The sequence below is a fragment of the Microplitis mediator genome, chromosome 6, assembly GCF_029852145.1.
Source record: "Microplitis mediator isolate UGA2020A chromosome 6, iyMicMedi2.1, whole genome shotgun sequence".
Lineage (NCBI taxonomy): Eukaryota > Metazoa > Arthropoda > Insecta > Hymenoptera > Braconidae > Microplitis > Microplitis mediator.
The window spans coordinates 10,389,847-10,413,043 of NC_079974.1; the positions used below are offsets into that span (position 1 = coordinate 10,389,847).

The 23,197-nt window shown below is 30.5% G+C and overlaps 1 protein-coding gene across 1 annotated transcript; it reads right to left on the reverse strand.

Moving 5' to 3' along the window:
• Positions 1-6,333: 6,333 nt before the first annotated feature.
• On the reverse strand, positions 6,334-20,685 carry LOC130669713 (vacuolar protein sorting-associated protein VTA1 homolog). Its single transcript, XM_057472744.1, has 4 exons — positions 20,460-20,685; positions 19,107-19,535; positions 16,312-16,485; positions 6,334-6,573 (listed from the first exon to the last, which is right to left on the reverse strand). Exons 1-4 carry the CDS (start codon positions 20,566-20,568, stop codon positions 6,416-6,418), a joined length of 870 nt encoding a protein of 289 aa, XP_057328727.1. The 5' UTR covers positions 20,569-20,685; the 3' UTR covers positions 6,334-6,415.
• Positions 20,686-23,197: the final 2,512 nt, after the last annotated feature.

Below are 23,197 nucleotides of genomic sequence, written 5' to 3' on the forward strand. Positions count from 1 at the left end.
TAAAATAAGATAATTAGCCGTAAGGGAATTCAGTAAGTGTTTCCATTGATTGTTGGTTTGATCGAGTGCGGATTTTTCTCTTGCGAGAACCCATCTGCGTTGTCCAGGTAATTATAAATTTTGTAGAAGCCAGCCTAAGCCAGGGTTCAACCCGCGAATTCTGGTGGCTGCTGGTAAAAATCACCGAAGTCAAAAGCGATTTGTCTCAGTATTGGTAGACTTTCTATAGCTTTTTAACTAATCGATTTTACTAGTTATTTGGGCAATCGAAAGAGCATGTCAGCCGTCAACTTTCCGGTGAACTTCGAGTCATTCAAATAGACTTTGAGAAAATTAAGACTCACAAAAAAAAATTTTTTTAATTATTCAAAACCAACTTTATGAATCAATTCGAAAATCTCATCAGCTCTAGATTTAAATAAAAACACATCGATTGCCACAAGGCTTATTTTAATCAGTTGATTTTGTTTTCAAATATCCCTGGCGGTTTTGAATCACCCTGGAAATAGCCTGGAAACACCCTGGGAGTGGAAACACGGTGGAATCACGGTGGATCCAGGGTGGTTACACGGTGATTACGCAGTGTATGTGAAATCACAGTGGGTAAACCGTGTAACCACCGTGGAATCACGGTGATAAAATGACAAAAAACCCACCGTGTAACCGTCGTGGATCCATCGTGTTTCCAGGGTGATTCAAAACCGCCAGGGATCTCTAAAACGTCCCGATCGATCAATTTTAAAATTTAATTATATTTTTCCTTGCCTATGGGAACTAAGCTCTCCATAGTTTTATAATACTCTTAGAGTTTCTTACTCATGGAAATAATGTGTAGGTATCCCAGATTACGTCCCTCTCTCTCGTTAGACACATAAACAGAAAACGGACCAACGTCCTTGTTATCATACCTGTTGCTGTCAATAATTCTCCTCGGTGCTGCTGGGAATGCGCAACTTTAGTCCTTTCTGGCTCTTATTTTTTTCATATCCTTAATAGTAGTTGGAGATTTTTCAGCCTTTTGTTTTGTTTTTGTTTCTGAATTTGTTGTTTCAGTAGTAGCTGCCAATGTCGCAATTGTGTGTATATTGATAACCAGACAGATAAAGCGTTTGTTGAGCGAACAAAATAAAATTGTGTTATTATTAATTTTATAACCGGGTATCCCTCGAAATCGGTGGTCACAAAGACGAGGCCTACGAGGTCACTAAGCAACTTAATTTTAAGCGCGCCACTGAAGATAAAGGGCTGCACGATCCCTCAGAAATCGTATGCAAGGCAGCAAAGCAGAGAAAAAAAAATCTCAAGGGTGAGTCCGAAAATTTCCTTACCGTGGCTGGACCACACAGCTGCAGAGTTAGGTTCTAATATATTTTTAACAATCCCTCATTGAGTGGTCGATAGAGTCAGCGTCATTAATCGATCGAGAATAATTATTTCAATAAAATAAATTTAATGAAATATATCCAAGTTTATTTACATTATCTTTATGGCAACAGATATGCTTTATGATTTTTGTTTGAGCAAGAACTAAAGCAAATTATTGACAAATTCATTGAATTAAATAACAAATTATATTGTGGTGTAATTATGATGAATGTAGAGTAGACTCAGGTTGATGTTAGATGAAGTGGACTGTATGGACGACTCTGGTGTTGGTGAACAGTCAACGCGAAGTGTGATGCAGCGATAGATTTGGTGGTATGGAGCGATGGAGCTGAGACTGAAGCAGCTCCCTCTGGAGAAGGTGATCAGATCGCTGGATCAGATCCTGGATCTCGATCTGATGAGCAAGTGATGACGTATACTGCTGGTAAACTTCGTATACGCTTGATCAAATCTCGTGTGTGCTCGTTCAAATCTAGTACTAGCTAGTTAAACAGCAAGTAGGCAGCGACTGTTGGAAAATAATAATACGGTGTTAGATGCTTACTCAGATATTAGAAAGATAGCGGCAGATCAGCTTAGGAGTAAGAGGGTGAAGTTAGAGTTCTCGCAAGCCATGAATTGGGGTTACGAGAAACTCAAGCTGAATGTTGTTAGGTTTGAGATTGATTAGACAAGTTCACGACTGTGAGAATATCTCGAGACACACGAAATGTTTATATTTTTCATACGGTAATAGTGATTATTTTGTTACTGTACCTTTATTACAGTATAACAATTGATTTTGAAATTAGTTTATACATTTTATTTATATGATAATTCTAATCTTTTCACCGTTAAAAGTATATTTAATGCTTGCATTTAAGATAGTTTGTGGTAACTAAAATTTGGATACTACAAATAAAAATAAAAATTAATAAATTTTACATGAAATTACACTATCGATTATTAAAACGATACATAATATGAAATAGTATAATACATAGTATAAAATACAGTTTAATAACATAAGAATACCGTTTATTTTTATGCAGTCAAGACATTAATATTACCTCAGTGGTATGTAAAAGCAGGACGACCTGGAGCGAATGCTTAAATATGACGTTCATCGTACATCAATTTTACGTAAAAATATGAGCCGTTTCTTATTAAGCATATGACGGTATTATTATATCACTTTTACGTCAGAATATGACTTGTAATTTATGTAATTGTATGATTTATTTCTTACGTAAATAATACATAAATTTATGACTTTAATATGACGTTACAGTATAATAGGGATAGGACATAATATTTAAGTCATCATTATGATGTCATATAAAAGTCAAATTTTAGGTCTGTTCTATGTCATAATTATGTCACACTATATGACATAATCTCAAAGTCATCAATAAAGTCATTTTTATGTCATATCTATGTAAAAATTTTATGATCTCTATATGACCTGTCTATGACGTCATATGAAGGTCATGTGTTCACTGGGTTATAACCATGTTGTCAACTTTAACCGACCTGTCAAGGTCACACGATTTCCACTCATTAAAGTGCATATTTACAATTATAATAGAAGTATTAGGTGGCTAGCAGCCGACTCTAATTTACAAAATTCGAAATGGTAATAAAAAAATGTTAAGTGGCTAGCATCCGACTCTAAGCACAATTCAAAAATTATATTTAGTATTTTAATTTTACAGTACACGTGTTCGAATTTTTATTTTATGATTCTTATATTTAAACTGAATATTTTAAATTAATGTTCAATATTTTAACTTTACGCGGTTTACTGGATCAGTATTTCCAAAATTTCTTATGACTATGAATTATCATTTTTTTTGTCTCATACCTTTTGTTATAAAAATCACCAACACTTAATTTTTTTCTTTTTTTTCTTCATTATAAAAAAAAAAAAAAGGGTGATTACTCCTTTTCGGTTGGAGCAGAAGAGCGCGAATTTTTTTTTGTTACTCAGGCTCAGTATTTTCTTATCTGCCCCTCCATATTTTCCCATTCGGCCGGCGCACGCATTAGCCTCCCTACTTTAAAGATTTGCCGTGTTAACAGATGTTTTGATGTTTGCTTGACTCTCATTGTAAGTTGTAAAAATAATTTCTTTCTTATGAATTAAAAGAAAATTATTTTCAAAATTATAAAAATTAATCGGACGTAACAATAAAATAATTCTAACTATTAGAATTTATTATAAATACATTTCTCAATTATCTGAAGTTTTTGTAAATTATAACTACATAGAAAACAGTTAACTCAAATCCAGAAAAATATCCTGGATTCAAGAACCTTTTTTACAGCGATTTGGAAAATCAAAATTATCTTGCATCAAGTAAATAATTATCTTGATATTTTTATCTTAAGTCAAAATTATTTTTCTCAAATCGACATATTTTTATGCTAAAATTGAAAAATTTTTGCTTGCTCGAAGTGCTTTTATTCCTTAGAATGAGAGATATTTTTTTAAAGAAAGTTTTTCGTTAAAAGTGAAAATGAATTGTATTTTTTAATCGAACAACTGTAATCAAAATATAATAAAAAGACGAGTGATTTAAAAATTCAAGTTGTAGTAAAACACATGTACCTATTATAGAATCTGGAGATTGCTTGTTAATTATATATAACCATATATAATTATGTCAGATTTTATATAATCATTTGTGATTTCTAACTTCCCGCTAAGAAAATTGGAAATTTTCAAAAAAAAGGGAAGTTATTGGTTTCGGTCCGATTTTCGAAAATCGAGTTTTCATCAGATGTCGACGTTTTGAGGTCCTAGAAAGCTATTCTGACTATTCCCGGACGGACGTCCGTGGGTATGTGTGTGTGTGATCTTTTCTTTGACCGACGATATCTTTGGAACGAATCAACCGATTTGAACGGACTTGGTGGTAATCGAAAGAGCTCACCAAAACTTAGAATTGATTAGATTTTGGGGTAGATCGGTCATATAGTTTACAAGTTATACGAAGAGTAAAAATTAAAAATTTGTTTTGTTTTTGATTTTTTGCATATAACTCATAAACCACTCGCCCGATTCACCTCAAAATATAATCGGTTCTAACTCTTGGTGAGCCCTTTCGATTGCCACCAAAAACGTTCAAATCGATTGATTCGTTCCAAAGATATCGTCGGAAAAAAATTATAATTTTTTAGTGAAGGTATGTCTCACCGGCCTAACAAATTTTTGAGCTCGAAGAGCTCAAAAATTTACAAGTAATAATGTTTCCGAGCTCCCTGAGCTCGAAAACAGCGGGAAGTTTTGGGGCTGGCCCGCAGGGTCAGAGCGGTTGTCAGATTTTTTTCATGGCATTATATATGGGTACATATTAGGGTGATTCAAAAAATAACAAATTTTTTTTTTTCTCGGAAACAGGTTCAAAAGTTTTGTTTAGATAAAAAAAAAGACGCCTGTGAAAATTAGAGCCCTTAATATTAACATTAAGATGTTCCTCATCGCACTTTTTTATTTTCCATAAGAATAACATGAAATTTTTTTTTTACGTCTTCTGATTTATATAAGTAGCTAACGATGCGTCATAGGAATAATTGGCAGGGATATTTTTGTAGGGAATTGAATGCTCTACAAAAGAAGATTCTTATCATTTTTTGAGGAATCTATTTGTTCAAAAGTTATTTAAGGTTGAAGTCGAATTCATATTTAATTGTGAGACTTTCTTACTTTTCCGGCGAAACTATCAGACCTATTACAAAATATTATTGAACCTTTTTTGTAGACATTTTTGTTCCCTAGAAGTTATTTTTAATAAAGTTTTTTCGAATTCTGCATTGTTTTCTAGTTATTTTTATTTTAATGTCAAGCTCTTAAAATCGATCAGACGACTATTTTTTTTATGAGCATGACATTAAAATATAAATAACTAGAAAACAATGCGGAATTCGAAAAACCTTTATTCGAAATAACTTCTAGGGAATAAAATTGTCTACAAAAAAGGTCCAATAATATTTTGTAATAGGTCTGATAGTTTCGCCGGAAAAGTAAGAAAATCTAAAAATTTAATATGAATTCGACTTAAACCTCAAATAACTTTTGAACAAACAGATTCCTCAAAAAATGATAAGAATCTTTTTTTGTAGAGCATTCAATTCCCTACAAAAATATGCCTGCCAATTATTCCTATGACGCATCGTTAGCTACTTATAAAAGTCAGAAGATGTAAAAAAAATTTTTTCCATGTTATTCTTATGGAAAATAGAAAAGTGCGATGAGGAACCTCTTGATATTAATATTGAGAGCTCTAATTTTCACAGGCGTCTTTTTCTATCTAAATGAAATTTTTGAACCTGTTTCCGAGAAAAAAAAAAATTTGTTATTTTTTGGATCACCCTAGTACATATAATTATATATATTTAGGTATGATTATATATAATCCTCTGTGATTATTTTTCGGCGTTATATATAATTATATAGAATTGTATATAATTATATATAGTCATATATAATTATGTGAGATGGTATATAATTATTTGTGATTTTTTTCGTGGCATTATACATAATTATATTTAATTCTGTATAATTCTATATAATTTTATACGAATTATATATAATTCTATATAAACCATCTATAATTGTATATAGTTATACATAATTTTTTTTACTCTGGTGTGTTATGCACAACATACGCGTTCTAACTTTCGTACTATACCTATTACATTCGATCCCATACACCTATAGCTTTTAAAAATATATTAGACTTGTTGCTTAAGCATTTCTTTTTCTTTTATTCTGTATTCTTATTCTATATTTCTCCTCTTATGCTATACCCCTTAGTTGTGGCACGAACAATTTCAATTTTATCCTCGCTAAAGAAGCTTCACTTCAAAAATACAGAAGAGTATTAAAAAGTAATTATTTCATCAATAAAGAATTTTTATATGATTTATCATTTAAACTTTTCGAGCCATTTAATAACATAGAAATATTTGATCCATTTTATTGTATTACATTAACATTAAAAAATATACAGACGCATCTAATCACGAATTTTCTTTCATATATAGTTCAGCCATCTTTCCCTGTTGTTAGAAGACATAATGCTTTCTGAAGATTTTCAACAGCTGTTGATATATCATCGTAATTTATAGCACTCCCAGCCCATTTAATGTATTTTTGCGCTTTGAGGATTTGATCAGCATTCAGGCTAACATTTTGTCTCCCACCTAGAAAAGGATTAGTTATAATACGGTTAAACAATTAAACTTCAATAAGAGAAAGAAATTTTGAAGAGTAAGAACCACTTTTGCATGTTTTAGCTGCACATGTTATTGAACAACATTTCGTGATAATTTGTCACTTTTTCAGGTTGTGTACATAATTTTATAGAAATTTGAATTAATTTAATGTAGAGAAGGCAATACATGATGAATATGATATTTAACTAACCTCAAATATCGCAAACGCCAATCATATATTATCATTGCTTTGTTTGTAACCTATATTATACACATAAGTCTGTCAGTTGCATCTTATTTAGTCAAGCAACTATTATAATAATTTTACAGCTTTGTCAAAAAAATATTTGTTTGACTAAATAAGATGCAATTGAACAGATAGACTATTCCCGGGAAAAAATTATCAGACCTGATCATTAGGGTGGGCCCAAAATCCGCTTTTTTTTTATTTTTCTTTTAATACCAAAAATATTGTTCGTTGTGTTGTAAAAAAAATCTAAGCGAAGGGCAAAATTTTTGAGTAGATATCTTAAGCTCCTCAAAGTGAGTTAAAGTTCAAAATGATCAAAAGTTGTTTTCTGGACTTATTTTGATCGGAATAGTTATTTTCGATACGTATGCGAAACGGTAGAGATTCTGACGGCTTGAAGTGACGTCACGAGTTTGAGGCTATGGGCGCTTTCTTATCAAGACCGAGTTAGTTATCCGGTCGAGCGAAGCGAGGTTTTTGGCCGTTTAAATTTAAAAAAGGCCGACAACGGATTTCGCATTAAAACTGCAATTACCTCAGAAATTATTGATCGTCCATAATTTTATGTAAGTACATTTTTAGTAGGACATAAAAGGGTATAACCGGATTAATATGGGAATTCTGCCCCCATGGCTTTTTTGACTCAAACTTAGGGGGTCGATTTGGTGTCGAATGAAAATGATTCACCTCAATTTTTAGCTCTTTAACTCAAACGGTATTCGAGAATTTCAAAAAAACCTGTTTTTTTGAAATTATTTTTATTTTTATAGTGAAATTCGGAATTAATCAATGATGATTTTTATCCTAATTCTTACGAGTCCAAAACATGAAAAAATCATATGATCGTGATTCTCAAACGGAAAGCCGATTTTTAACGGAGAAAAGAAAATTATAATCTTTATGTTTTTAGCCTTTTTGAAATATGTCACTCATCAAAATTCGTCAGAAAAAGTCTTTCATACTCCTCTATACTCAGGAATTTTTTTGAATTTTTTGAATTGGTGGAACAATTCAAAAAAAATTAAAAACTCATTTTTTTCTTAAAATCTTGCGTTTTAACAAACTTATATTTTTTTTTAGTACAAATAAATACGTAGAAAATTTTTTTTTAACAAAAATATATCTTTGCAAAAGATAAACATAAAAAATCAGTAGCCTACAGTCATTATAAGGGTTATTAATGATTTAAAAGACACTTAAAGGTAATACTTATTAGGGTGTCCCAAAAAAAAACAAATATATTTTTTTTCAACGTCTTATGAGCTCAAAAGTTACTTTATATTATAAAAAAAATCCTCACCGAATTTCAGCCAGATATCTTTACAATTGAGCTATCAAAAAGGGAGTTCCCTTTTCCCATTTAAAATACAAGCGAAAATTTTTCATTTTAGTTTTTTGTTATTAAGACTATGAAAAAAAATTTTTTTTTCCAATTCCACCTGGTATAATTTTATAGGGAATTAAATTCTCTACAAAAAAGTGTTCAAGCATTATATACGTCAAACGAACTGGGACAAAGTCACTGGGTTTCAAAGATCAACAAAAATTTAGTTTCCTCAATGTTAATTTTTTAAAAATTATGTTTTATTTTTATTCCATCAGAAAATTTTGTTTCAAAAAAAAAGTTTTTTCTTTTTTGGAAATTTAAGCACTGTCTGCAATAAAATTGTGGACAAAGCTCCGAAAAAATGTTTGTTTTCATCTTGTTAAAGATTATGAGCTTTTCAGAGCAAAAAACGTGATCCTTTAATTTTTCTTTAAATTTGATCGCGTGAAACAAAAAAACGGCTCGTTGGATTAATCTGGCTCTCTGCAGGGTTTTTGTGGACATATTGAACTGTAAAATGCACAGTCAACATTGTCGATTTCCACAATATTTCCATTTCAGCGTTTGATTTTCCAAAAAACCACAAAAAGCCCTTTTTTGGTTGCATTTTTAAATTCATGTGACGATAGGAAAAATTTTTTTTTCGAAAAAGCAATGGCTAATCGTTGAAGGGGATTTATTCAAGTTTTTAAAACCCACCATTAACTTTCTGTGCGATCATTGGTTTCTGAGATATCGATAATCAAAGACAAAAGGATCCTTTACCATTTGAAGACCGATATCTCGGCAAGAAGTGGACGTATCAAGGTCCATAAAAAAAGGAATTAAAGCTGAATAATGAAGGTATCTGACCCTCATAGTGGTAAAGCGAAAATAATTTTTCCCACGCCCAGAGACAAAAAAAAAAAAAATTTTTTAAATTTGAAAATTTTTTTGTCGTTGGTTTTTCTAAGATTACTCAAAAACTGCTGACGCTAAAAAATTTTAAAGTTCTAATCCAAAAAGTAGATACTTGGAGCTACAATTTCCTTTTTTTTTATTTCTTGTACGACCATTTCTCTCAAAGTTAGAGACTGTTGAAAATCGCCTAAAAATTTAGAATTTTTTTTTGATCCTTTAATTTTTTCTATTAGTGTAATTCTGAACCGCTCCGCTAAATCTCCGCTCAAGTATTCTCAATAATCAGCTAGTATATCAAGGCTACTAATTATTGAGTATATGTTGAATTGTTGCTCGCGTGTTATTAATTATAAATTAATTATCGCGTCATTAACCGCTACCGACCACGTGTCGAATTTATGGGCGCTTTCTTTTACAGTCGCATTCGCTATCGCGTATCTTGTAGTTGCATTCGCTATTTTTCTCACAGTTATTCAGTGTACATATTGTTAAATAAAAATCTGATTTATCATCTGTAATTTTTGTGTTAATTGTTAGTTATTGAATTAACCACACCTACACCAGAATCCCAAAGTACATTCGCTCATTTTACAGTGATTTACTAGTAATTTTTGCTAATAATCGATAGAAATGATCATGTATTATTAATTATTATAAGTTTTTGATAATTATTTTACGAAATATTTAGAGATATTCATTATTTAGGTGATAATATTGGGTACTATAGTATATAGATCAACCCTTTCCCGGTCGACCTTGAATCCCTACTCTTAATTTGAATCGTACGTCTTATTCTTAAAATGAGAGAGCTATAGTCTGTTTTCTAGAGAGGTGGCCGGAAAAATGGTAGAAGGGGCGCTTGTCTACAATACCACAACTGAACTTTCACTCATACAGCCTTACAACGGACTTTGATTGGCTCTATTCCCACATGACTCACACCTAGACTCACTGATACTCCAAGCCTGGAAAGGGTTAATTTCTTTAAGAAAAAAAAAGTCGATTTTTTTTTAAACACTCTAACCCACAGTTTCCTATGTGGATTTCCTATATTGGAATCCAGATACCCATGGTTTCCTCCATGAATTCTGATATAAATACATATACTCTTATATTAATTTCTATGGATTCTTACAGAAAATTTATACTTTTCCTCATGGATTCCTATGGGTTCTCGTACGTATTACACATTCTCATCCATGATTATACATGATTGGGTATGACTTTGTATAAATCAGGTATGGTCATGTATGCTCATGCAAAGTCATACTCAGTCATGTAATCCAATGCATGATGATTAATTTCTCTTTAAACATAATCATGTATGATTGGGCATGACTTAACATGACTCATGCGTAATCAAGCATGACTTGACGTGCATCATGCATGATCATGCACGAATCATGTGTGACCATTCTTTCCTCGCCATGCATGATTGAAAATGGTTTTGCATGGTCACGCATCCCTGTGGAAAAGCTCTCATAAATTCTGATAAGATATTGAATATTTTTTATGAGAATCTATGAGCTTCGAAAATATCTATGAGATTTAAAAAAATTCTCATATGAATTTTTATGAGAATCTATGAGTCAAAGCTTTTGATGTGTTCCTATCATGATTTCCGTACTAGATTTTTAAAAGAATGAGTAAGATTTTTTAATTTATGAGATTTTGTGACTCGAATTCCGCCAACGATTATGAGATTGAATAAGTACTTTCACTTCTATAAGATTGTTACAGTTTATTCTAATCTATTTTCAATAAGAATTGATCAGGCGAATTCCGATGTTATAATACTTACAAAATCTCAATAAGATTATTTTTTTATATGAAATTTCCAGAATTTATAAGTTTTAGTAAGAGTTATCCTAGGAGATAATATCTTATTGAATATCATAAAATATTTGTCATATTTTATGAGAAAATATTTAACATGTATTTCTTCGAAAATTTATGAGACTGAATCAGGAATCACATGGACAAATGCAGACCTTTTTCTCATAAAAATTTTATGAGAATTAGTAAGAAAATCTATAATCGAATTAACTTGTAAAAACTTAAAAGATTTAATTTTAATTTAAAAGCTATGTGATTTATGAGTTTTTGTAAGTTTTAGTTAGAAGGCTATTACTTATAAAATATTATGGAGTACTTATGAGATTTTATAAATAATTTCCATTCACATAAAATATTAATTTTATCAGATTCATTCAAAAATAATTGCTTAACTTCATTTTTTTTTATAAGAATTTACACCAAAAATACTAATATTATCACTATTTCTTGTACTTTAAATATTTTAACTGTTCGGAGATGAGTGAAAATATAAGTTTCTATGTGATTTTTTACAAACCCAGTAATTTATCTTGCCCCATTTTTTTTTTTTTTTGGTGCATTATTTTTTTGTAGCGATATTGCATTTTTTTGGTTAAACAGAATAAAATTTCTCGGAACAAGTACTATTCTTTTCACGCAAGTTTTTTTGTATTCTCCGAACAAAATAACAAAAGTTGCTTAAGCCAAGAGAAAAAATTTCTCGGGAGAAAAGATCGATATGGAGAAGGGGAAAGTCACCGGTGCTAGGTAGCAGCAGCGGGAGTAGTTCGGTGCTCGCCACGAGATCGCGCCTACGATTTGTAGTGTCCCTGGTAAGACATTTATTTCAGAAGTGTTATATTCCAAATTTCAATACGATTTTATTCGAGTACTCCTGCGTCATTTAACAGACCAACAAGTACCTGTTTGGGTTGTACTATAGTATATCCCGTAATACATCATGACTTTAATATTTAATATTAATGTTTACTTGAGTAATTTTTGATGAATAAATAAACGGATTCAATTTCATAGATTTTTCGTGAATAGATTGCTAAATATTTTCCGCGTAAATACTTATACAAAAATTCTTGAGTATACATAATAGAAACTTTTTGAATTCATGCTAAAAAATTCAATCATTTAGCATATAAACTATATGGAAAATAACTGTACTCACATTAATTAATCAGTATCAAATCTTGTATGATTACTTCAGAAATCGTCTCATACAATCTTATTCATTTCCAAAATCTACTCAATTGTAAACTTTACATTTTTCGAAAACTTATAAATACTTATACTCACAATATTACAGCTTCTGTTTCTTATAGATTCTGATAATTTATATGAGAATTTTAAGAAAAAAATTTTTTGGATGCACCATCTATGAGAAAATAATTGTATCAGAATTTTTGAGATTTTTCGTGGACAAATACTGATCGTTTTCTCATAGCCAATTTTTTTTATGAGATTTTATAAGACCTTTTCCACAGGGATGCCTTTACATCAATCATGCAAAGTCATGCACGACCATGCCTGAACCATGCACGATCATGCCTGAACCATGCATGATCGTGTATGCCAATTTTTTCCCGGGTTGTATAGAACATTGGTTACAAAGCAAGACAATAATAATATATGATTGATGTTTGCGATATTTGAGGTTAGTTAAATATCATATTCATTATGGATTATTTTCTTTACATTAAATCAATTCGAATTTCTGGAAAATTATGTACAAAACCTGAAGAAGTGGCGAATTATCACAAAACGTCGGTCAATAAAATTTGTCGCTAAAACACGCAAAAGTGGCCCTTATTCTTTAAAACTTCTATTCAATTACTTAGATGTAGGATCAAAAAGTTCAAAATAAAAAAAAAAATGTTTTCTTTTTTTTTAAGTTATACTTCGTTTGACATGTTATGAAAAATACTGAGAGTGAATTATTATAATTCTATTTGTTGCACATGTTGATATGCGAATCACATCTGAAAATTGCATTCATATTTATAAAGCAGACTCAACGAAAGCATAGTCCTAGAATGGATAAGGGGTGATGAGGAAGTGGTGCACGATATAGGAAATAGGAGTTAAGTGAGAGTAGTGTGTTCCTTGAGCTCGAAAACAGCGGGAAGTTTCGGGGCTGGCTCGCAGGATCAACCGTCTTTCCAATTTTTTTATCTGAGTTGACAGACACGAACGATTTCTTGCACCAATATGCTTTTTATAGCTCCCGGTTAACCGAGACTAATACTTTTATAACCCCGCGAACTGTTACGACGGTCCCAAAAGTTCGTAATTTACAGAGATAGTACTGTGATCAGTTTAAAAAGACTTTCAGCATCTAACAGACATACATAGTTAGAAATACACATACATAGTTAGAAATTTTGTGTTGAATTCATCACCAATTGTTTGTTGCAAACGGTTTACACAAATTTTTGTTAATTCAACATATTGCGTTTGTGTTGCCCTGGCGGACCTAATTTACCATAATTTACGGTGGATTTACCGTAAAAAAACGGCGAACTTACCGTAAATTACGACGGATAACCGCCGATTTACGGTAAATATTGCCGTAGATTTACGGTAAATCCATCGTCAATTACGGTAAAACCACCATAATTTACGGTAAATCGGTATTTTTACCGTAATTTGATTCGTTAGAGTGATATTGAACACAAATTGTATCTTTAATAATTGAACACATAAAATCAGTTATTTTGACAGAAAATTTGTGTAAATTACTCCCGTAAAATAAGAATAAAAAAATCATTGAACCTGATTATATGAAAACATGAAAGTTATCTATGATTATATTTAATTGTAAATCAATTATAATTCAAGTTTCCTTGCAGACAATCCTGCTAAAAAGCTTTGCTTGGTTATAGTAGCGAAGAAACACGCAGGAGTCTCGGGAGTGTGTAGCTTAACAACACAAATTTTGTGTTAATTTTTGAATAACACAAGAAGTATGTTACATCCCTGATTAAAAATATTGATTGAAAAGAATTGAGAAGCGGTCACTCCATGCAAACTGTATATCTATATATACAAACAAAAAAATTGAAATCAATTGAAATTATTGAAAAGAATTCGAATTTCATCACTTTTAATTCTTTTCAATCAATATTTTTAAACAGGGATTCTAGATTATCTAATTATTTAACATAAAAAATCTGTTCAAGTCAAACATCATAAACGGTTTGTGTTGAATTAACGGATTTCTGCATTGAAAATCAACACAAAAAATTCAACACCAAATAAATTTTTAACACAAACACTCAAAATTTCTAACTGTGTACATATTATTTGTTAAATTTGTTGAAAAATAAGTATAATTATTTCTTCAATAATATGATAATTTATAATCCTATAATAAAATTTAGATGAAATATATGTGAAGCCAAACTATTCGTAACGTGATTGGTCGAAACCAAAAAAATATATGCAAACGACACGAAAATATACATTAAAATAAATATACGAAAAACGACACGCGCGCGCTTGCGCGCGAAATATGTACGCTAGTATCAATAAATAATACATATCGACAATTAACCCTTCGTCACTCGCTCAATGAGCGCGGCGCCGCCTTTTTTACAAGTATGCAATTTTCTCATAATTACGGTGACGGATGACGTCGAAAAAATTAGAATGCTTGAATTAGACATTCTAAAAGAATTTCTAGCATTAGCCGCTCCTAAGAAATAAATTATTAATAAAAAAAAATATTTTCATGCGAAAGAAATTGAAAAGCGGCGCGACGCCGCCCAGTTCGAGTTAGTAACCGGTAAATGTCCGCCGCGCGCTGCTGCCAACTTGTGTGTGGTAATATTCTCTTGTACGATATAGATATATAAATATTTAGGTTTGACATTTAGGTATTCTCTCTTAATAGAGATACATTTTTTATTAATAATTAAGAATAATTCTACGCGTAATAAGTATTTTGTCACAAACAAAAATATGTTATTTAAATATTAATTATTATATTTACAAATATATATTTATATTATATGTAATTTGTGTATAATATTCAAGAAGAATTTCGAGGTTATAACCACAACAGGTAATTGAATTTCTTTTTGTTTTTAATTAATTTGGTGGCACGTCTAAATACCCGAAGACAAATCACCCGCGACAGAATACCCGCGACAAAATACCCGACGACAAAATACCCGATACCAAAATACCCGACGACAAATCACCCGACGACAAAATACCCGCAAACCAAAACACCCTCGACAAAACACCCGCAATTAAAAACACCCGCCACACGGTGTGACGCTTTTTGACCAAGATAATTCATCCTGAAAATCAATTGAAATTAAAAAAATCTCTTTATTTTTTTTTCCGTGCATTTTTTGAAATTTTTTTATGTGTGGGTATATTCTTTTAATTGCACACACACAAAAATCGTGAAAAAAGGGCGCTATGCTTCACACCCTTTTATGTATGGGTACATTGATATAATTGCACACACACAAAATTTGAACTAAATAATAATAATTGTAATCAGTATTTTATTTTTTCGTGAAAAAAAAAATTTTAATTTTTGAATAATTGAAATATTTTTCGTTATTAGTAAACGTATCTATAGTTTTGGCATTTTGGCATCGGGTATTTTGTCGTCGGGTATTTTGTCGCGGGTATTTTGGTTTGCGGGTGTTTTGTCGCGGGTATTTTGTCGCGGGTATTTTGTCGTAGGGTGAATTGTTACGCAACCAATTAATTTTGAGTTAAAATAATGAAAAAATTCTAGTAACAATAGAAGTATTATTAATAATTATAGAATTAATAATATTAACAATAATAAAAATAATAATATCAACAATAAATAATTTATTAAAATACATTTGAGTAATAATTTTATGAGCAAGCGATTTTTTTAATAAAATTGTTGTTGAAAAAAATTTAATTTTAATTGAAACGGAGTAATTCCTAATAAAAAAAATTAAAAACAAAATAGAAAATCTATCTTTTATTTTTTAATTTTGATAAATTAATTATTAAAAAAAATTTCATTTAGATTTTTTTTTATATAGATTTAGCAATCTGAAAAATGTGGCAACAGCGTGCTTGATTTAACACGGCGGCGCAGCGCTCACCGCGCGAGTGACGAAGGATGAAAAAGTGATGCGGGTGACGAAGGGTTAATCTCGATTATGCTAAAGCACTTAAAAAAGTTTTCAAACAAAATTTTTACTACTAATAGTCACAGCTATCAAAGGATTTCATAGTTTCATATTTTAATTGAATTTAAACTTTATCAGCTGTATTTACTATGCCACTCTATTTTTCATTATATTATTGTAATAAATTGTTCGTGTTCAAGAAAAAAATTATTTTTTAATCACGTCAAAGAAGTATAACTTTTGCCGCGCATACGTAAGTACACGCGCCCATTTTTCTATGTAACTATAAATACCTGATGATTTAATACTAGAAGCAGCTATAGAAGTATCATCTGATGATTGTGAATTGTGATCCAATGGGATATTACCTGACCCTGAGTCCGCAGGATTCGTGTTAGGGCTCTGATCATTTGAAACCGAAGGAAGATCGAAATTATTGTTGTTAGATGTTGCTTCGTTATCTGATTCTGAAAGTTTCAGTTAATATATGTTATCATTTATGACCCCAAGTCAATAAAAAAACTTCGTTTTGGGCCTCAAGAGCCTCAACTTTTATCTTTTATTTAACGCACGGAAAATAATCTTTCATTGAAACTCAGTCATTGAGAACTGTGAGGTCTAAAGAAGAATTTTTCATCGATTAGAATTCTATATAAAGTCTTGAAACCTTCAAAAAATAAAACGAGTTAAGGTAGTTCGATCGCAAAACGGCTTTCCTTAGGAATCCGATGAAATTAAAATATGAAATCAACAGACATGTCTAATATTTAATAAAAAAAAAACAAAATGCTTTCGCCGATTGTGAAACGAAATATTAACAATCAAAAAGTGCAATAATTAACATGCTAGAGGTCTATCAAGTATAAAAGAAACGCATAGTTTTCTGTATATCTCGAAAACGGTTGAATGTAAAAATTAGAAAATTTTTGAAAAAAAACTATGAAATTCTAAACCGGTTTGTTTAAAAAATGTCGATTTATAAATTATAAATTATTAAATTCAAGCTGTCCAAAACCCTATGACAAGTCATGATTATTATAATAAAAACTCCGATTAAAGCTATTTGAAAAGTATCGATTGTTTTAATTCAAATGCGGTATTAATTAAAATTTTTAACTTCCAGCTAAAAAAATCGATGATTTTCGAAAAATTCGGGAAGTTATGGTTTTCATCCCGATTTTCGAAAATCGAGTTTTCATCAGATGTCGACGTTTTGAGGTCTTAGGAAGCTATTCTGACTATTTTCAGAATGATGTCCGAGTGTTTGTATGTATGTATGTGTGTGTGTGTGTGTGTGTGTGTGTGGATGTGAACGCTCTATAACTTTTTAACTAATGAACCGATTTGAATGGTTAAGGTGACAATCGACAGAGCTTGTTGGCCATCAACTTTCCTAAAAATTTCAGATCATTCTATCAAGTAGATTCGAAAATATTTCCAAATTACGAAAAAAAAAATTTTTTTTTTTTTAGTTTTTTTTTTTATTTCTCAGAAACGAGTCAAACGATCGACTTCGAAATCTAATCAGCTCTAGAATTTAATAAAACGCGTCGATCGCCGCCTTAACCATCTCAATCGGTTAATTCGTTCGAGAGATATCGTTGGAGAAAGAAATGGTGAAAAACGGGTTTTTCTAAATATCTTCGAAACGGCTGAACGGATCTATTCCAAATTTGTAACAGCTCTAGAATTCAAGAAAACGCGCCGATTGCCACCTCAAACGTCTAAATTGGTTCATTAGTTCAAAAGATATCGGCGCTGAAAAGTTAAAAAAATAACATTTCATGTTATTTTTTCCGGATAAATTGAAATATACTATACTGAAATGTGTCTGAAATCATACAAACTCTTCCTCTTTATAGTCTCTTTCGATCATCATTTAATGTCATCTAACTTGTTCTTTAGTTTAAATCATATTATGAGCGAAAAATTGAAAAAACCCAGTCTTTAATGTTTTTCTCGGATATTCCATATATTATTGCTCTGACCCAAGTCAAAACTCATTCAAATCTTGATTTTGATCACTGACATCGATTTCTGCCTCAATACATTTATTACATAGAACATAATCGGGAATCAAAATTTAAAAGCCGCTTCTTCATTAATGATTTTCGATTCTTAACTTTTCAAACTCTAGCATAAAGCGTAACTTGTTAGAGCTTGAAAAGCTCATAAAAAAATAATTGCATGTAATAGCATTTTTAAGCTCGAAGAGCTCGAAAATATATTCACTGTAATGTTTTCAAGTTCCTTGAGCTCGAAAACAAGGGGAAGTTTTGGGGCTGGCCCGCAGGGCCAACCGACGCCCAGATTTTTTGTTTGCAACTTAATTAAATTAATTGCATGCAAACCCTATTGATACGCATCCCGATACATGTAAATTAATTAATCACGTTGCAAAAAAAATTAAAATTAAAATTAATAATATCTTTTTGAAATAAAACAATCGATACTTTTCAGATAGCTGCAATTGGCGTTTTTATTATTATAATAATGACTTATCATAGGGTCTTGGAAAGCTTAAGGAATCAGCTTTAAATACCTATGCATGATATTCAGTAGCTTACGAGTAATTAAACTTTTAATGAAAAGAAAAAAATCTTTAAACATTAATTAGATAAGAAATTAAAATTAAATTAGTGACCTCTTAGAGTTGAGCTAGAGAGCCCATCTTTTCGAAAGATTTTTTTCTCGGCAACCACTAACGTTTCAGGGGGTAAAAGCGAAAAAAAAAACAGAATTCAAAACTTCTTTTGAAGCCAAAATAAATCATGCTAAGGCTGGGCCGTACCAAAAGAGATCTCGAATTTAAGATTTCTAATTACGTTTTGAATATTTATGGGACTCGAATGATCAAAACCTTCCAAGGAAGTTCATCTTCTTCTTTTTGTCGGAAGCCAAAAAAAATCTCTGTAATGATACTTATTTATTAAATAATTAAAAATCTTAAATTCGAAATTTCGTTAGGTATGGCCCAGCTTTAACCGATGATTGAGTTTCTTATAACCGTAGACTTTTTGATGTGGGAGAGTGACCCACACCTCCAAGCCACTATCGCGATGGCAAAAAATACAAAGAAAAAATTTACCTGGTTTATAATTTGTAGAATCATTGCCTTCTTTTTGATCGATTGGACCGGGAATCGGTGTTTCTCCATTTTTTAGACAGTTATGAATGTAAGCTGCTTTCCATTTCGCATATTTTCTGTTTTGACTCGATTCTTCACTCAATTCTCCGAAAGTTGTCAAGATATCATACAGAAATCCAGCTGTGTAAAAACTTAGGACCAAATTTTTTGAAAAATTAGAAGCCCTGTCAAGTTTATCAGCATACGTGAAAATCTTTAAAGCATAATTTTCTAAATAAGCTTGTGCTGCAACATCATTAGTGATGCTGTCATTATCATGTAACTCTTTTTTGGTATTTTCTAACCATGTCATAAGCTTTATCAAAAAATTTGTTTCATCTGGCCTTTTATTTGACTGATTTATCGCAGTTTGCGCCGCATAAAATCGAGCTGTAATCATTACACAAAACTATGTATTAATGAAAATAAACGAATTAAATTGTGATACTGAAATTAGTTGATATCAAAAAATTTTTTGACTTTTTCAGAGGATAAATTTAAAAAAAAAATATTTCGAAAAATTGCACCTGTGGTTTGTTCAATTTTCTACATGTGCATTTCCTTTTTTTTTTGTAATTAAATTGTCAAAAAAAATCAATAATTGTTAATTGTCTGCTAACTTCAGTGTCCTATTAAATTAAATTTTATCAGCATTTTCAACATCTCCCAATAATAATTGGGTTGAAAGCAACACGGAAGAGTAAAGTTGAAGCTGTAAATTGCTTTTTTTTTTTTTTCGAAATTGAGTTTATGCTGGTTTTTAAGAGTTGCCGCTATTTTACTTAAATATAATATAATAAGTCTAAATGTAGCAGATATGAGACAATTTATAAATTTCAAATTCCTGATTAAAAGAAACGATTTGCCATGTTAAATGTCCATAAGAAGGGCGATTCAAAAGTATTTTAAGTATTCAAAAGCATTAAAATGTATTAAAAATTTTGTTTTCCAATCGTTTATTTTAACAAGGGATAAATAAATTAATTGATTCAAATAATGAAATTTAAAAAATTGCGCATACTGATTGTTCAATTATCTAAACACGCAGTTTTTAGTTCTTATTCTACTTACATTTTATTTATTTATTCAAAAATTAAAAAAATTGCCGATTGTCAGCTACATCCACACTCATAAAAACAATTACTTTTGACAGTTGTCATGCACGAAAATAGATTAAATGACGAAAACGTTATTACTTTTGCCTGAAAGTGGAATACTATATTTCGACTCGAAAGAACTTATCATTTGACATAATAGTAACCTAATTTTTTGTAAACAGTTTTGATGGAAATATATTAATATCTGCGAACATACCCCAATAACTAATTATTGGATCCCGTCTATCATGCTCTGATGCAATTTTCAAATAATGTTGAATATTTTTCATAGATGCTGGAATTTCTGGTAAATTAATGTTGGACATGATTGCTTAATTAATAATTTAGCTTTTTGATCTATTGAAAAATGAACTTCGCAAGCAGTACAGCCAGAGCCAGATCGTGCGATATTTTTGTCCCCTCCTGCCATTGCCCTAATAGCACGGTTTGCTTCAACAAAAGTTTACTTACAAAAGTTTCCTTAAACTTTCCGTCAAATTTCCGTCAACTTTGAACTTTTCCGTTTTTTATGACAATTTATATACAACTTGCTCTACAATTTGACGTAAATTTACTACCCGAATTAGAATGCAAATTCACTCCAAAAGTTGACTAGAAAAAAGCTGTCGTCAATTTTCAGGCAAATTTTATGTCAATTTATTGTTAATTTAACTTGAAAAATTGTAAAGTATTTTTCTACCCTCAAATTGTAGACATTTTTATGTATAATAGTTCGAGTTGCTCGTTAAAAAGTTGGTATTCATTAGTTTGCGACCAACTTGACGACAAGTTGTCAACAATTATAGCTTTTGCAACTTTTGGCTACAAGTTACCGCCAACTTTCTGAGAAAGTTGACGCCAGGGAAGAGCCGCAATTCGAAAGCAGGTTTCTGAGAAAATTGAAGGCAACTTTCCGTCAGCTTTGGAGTACCAACTTTTGCGGCCAACTTGGCGTGTAGTTGTGGCTGTTAGTTTGACACCAGTTTCTTGCCGACTTGACTATCAGGGTAAATTGAGCAAAAATTAACCGTAAATTTTTCTTTACAACTTTTGCTGTCAAATTGTTGGTAAATTCGGGCAGCAAATTTCAATGTCAAATTTATGGAGGGTAGAAGTAAGGAGCACTCTCTCTGTATATTAGAAGTGTCCATAAAATCAGATAAAATTATGGTGGTGCTGCTTTAAGAGAATGACTCAATTTGAAAGAAAGCGCCTAAAACTGTTAGAGTAGGACAGAATTAAACGAAGAAAGATATAAATCCGGTTCGTAAGTGCGCGACTTTCAAAAATTTATAATATCAAATTTTAGAATGCCAAGAGAATAATGTTATTTCTGTCTTTGATACAATATATAACAATGATATTTAAAATTTTAATACTTTTTTCAGTAATGAGAACTCAAATACAATGTATAAGAACTAATAAATCGGAAAAAAAAAAATTTTTTTGTGGAGGGTTTGATGGTTAGGAATAATAAAAATTACAATCGAGTACATAAATTTATTTCAAAACATCATTATAAATACTCAACAATTATTCAAAATTGCTGACACTTATTTAAAAACAATAAATCTAAAAAAACTAATGAACAAATTTAAAACTTGATTTCTCAGTCATCGTATTAGTTTAAATATGATTAAAACAATAAAATGTTTAAATTAAACAGGTAACGAGTTTGAAAAATAGAAATTTCCTAATAAAAATTTGTACCGGTTTAAATATACTTTGAACAATGATAAAACGTAAGAAGCATATTAAACGTAACAAATAATCTATATAATTAAGAGAATAAGGAAAATTTTGTTCCCGCCATATCTATATAATAGAATTAGTTAATGTTATTGAAATTGGTATCATTAGATAGGTCTTGACTTTAATTTGTGCCTTTTCATACCTTAAACTTCTTTTAATAGCCAAGTATTGAGATAAATAGATTTATCTATATCATTTGAATAACATTTAAATTACGCGGAAAAAAAGACGATCGTATTTATTTTCTTTAAATAAATTAATACTTTAATTATTCTGTCACTAAATATGACTGAATGTCACTGAATATATGGCTATATTATGTATATCGCGTTACTTATTCCAAAATGACAGATTTTTATACTCCCTTTTGGTTTTAGGAAGCTTCTCAAATACAAAAAAGTATGCATAGAAAAAAAAAGGATTCATTGACACAAAAAATCTTTACTCGCCTTTTTTTAGCGGGAAGTTAAAAAATAGCGGGCAGTCACGGTATGAAAAACAAAAAAAATGTTTTTTGGTTCAAAATTATATTTTATCCCTGAAGTTTCGTTTTCTATAACTTTTTTTCTATCAACTTTTAGCAAATGCCAAAAAAGACCTTTAAAGATCTTAAAAAAAATAGTGTTCGGATTGATTTTAACATCTTGATTTTAAAATGGTAACAAAATTGTCTACAAAAAAAGATCTTATGACTTTTTGTGATAAGTTTGATAGTTTTGCTGGGAAAGTAAAAAGATCTTGATATTTACTATAAATTTGACTTCAAACTCAAATAACTTTCGAACTGATGGATTTATCAAAAAATCATAAGAGTCCTTTTTTATAGAGCGTTAAATTTTCTACAATACTATATTCTGGGCTTATTTGTATAATAAGCCATTACCGAGGCATACAATTTCGAATTTAAAAAAACTTTTTTTCCCATGTTATTCAAATGGGAAATCGCAATCAGCGAGTACTTAATATTAATGTGAAAGGCTCAAATTTTAACTGGCGTCTTCTTTTACCCTACTGAAACTTCTGTGTTCTTAATAAAAAAAAAAAATAGTCGATTTTTTTGAATCAGTCTATTGCTTAGATATAATTTAAGACTTAAAAAAAAAAAAATTTTAAAAGTAATTAAAATTGTTCTTGAAAATATTTAAAATTCTCACTTGACTATGTTATCAATTGAATATTCATTTACATTACTTATATCAACTA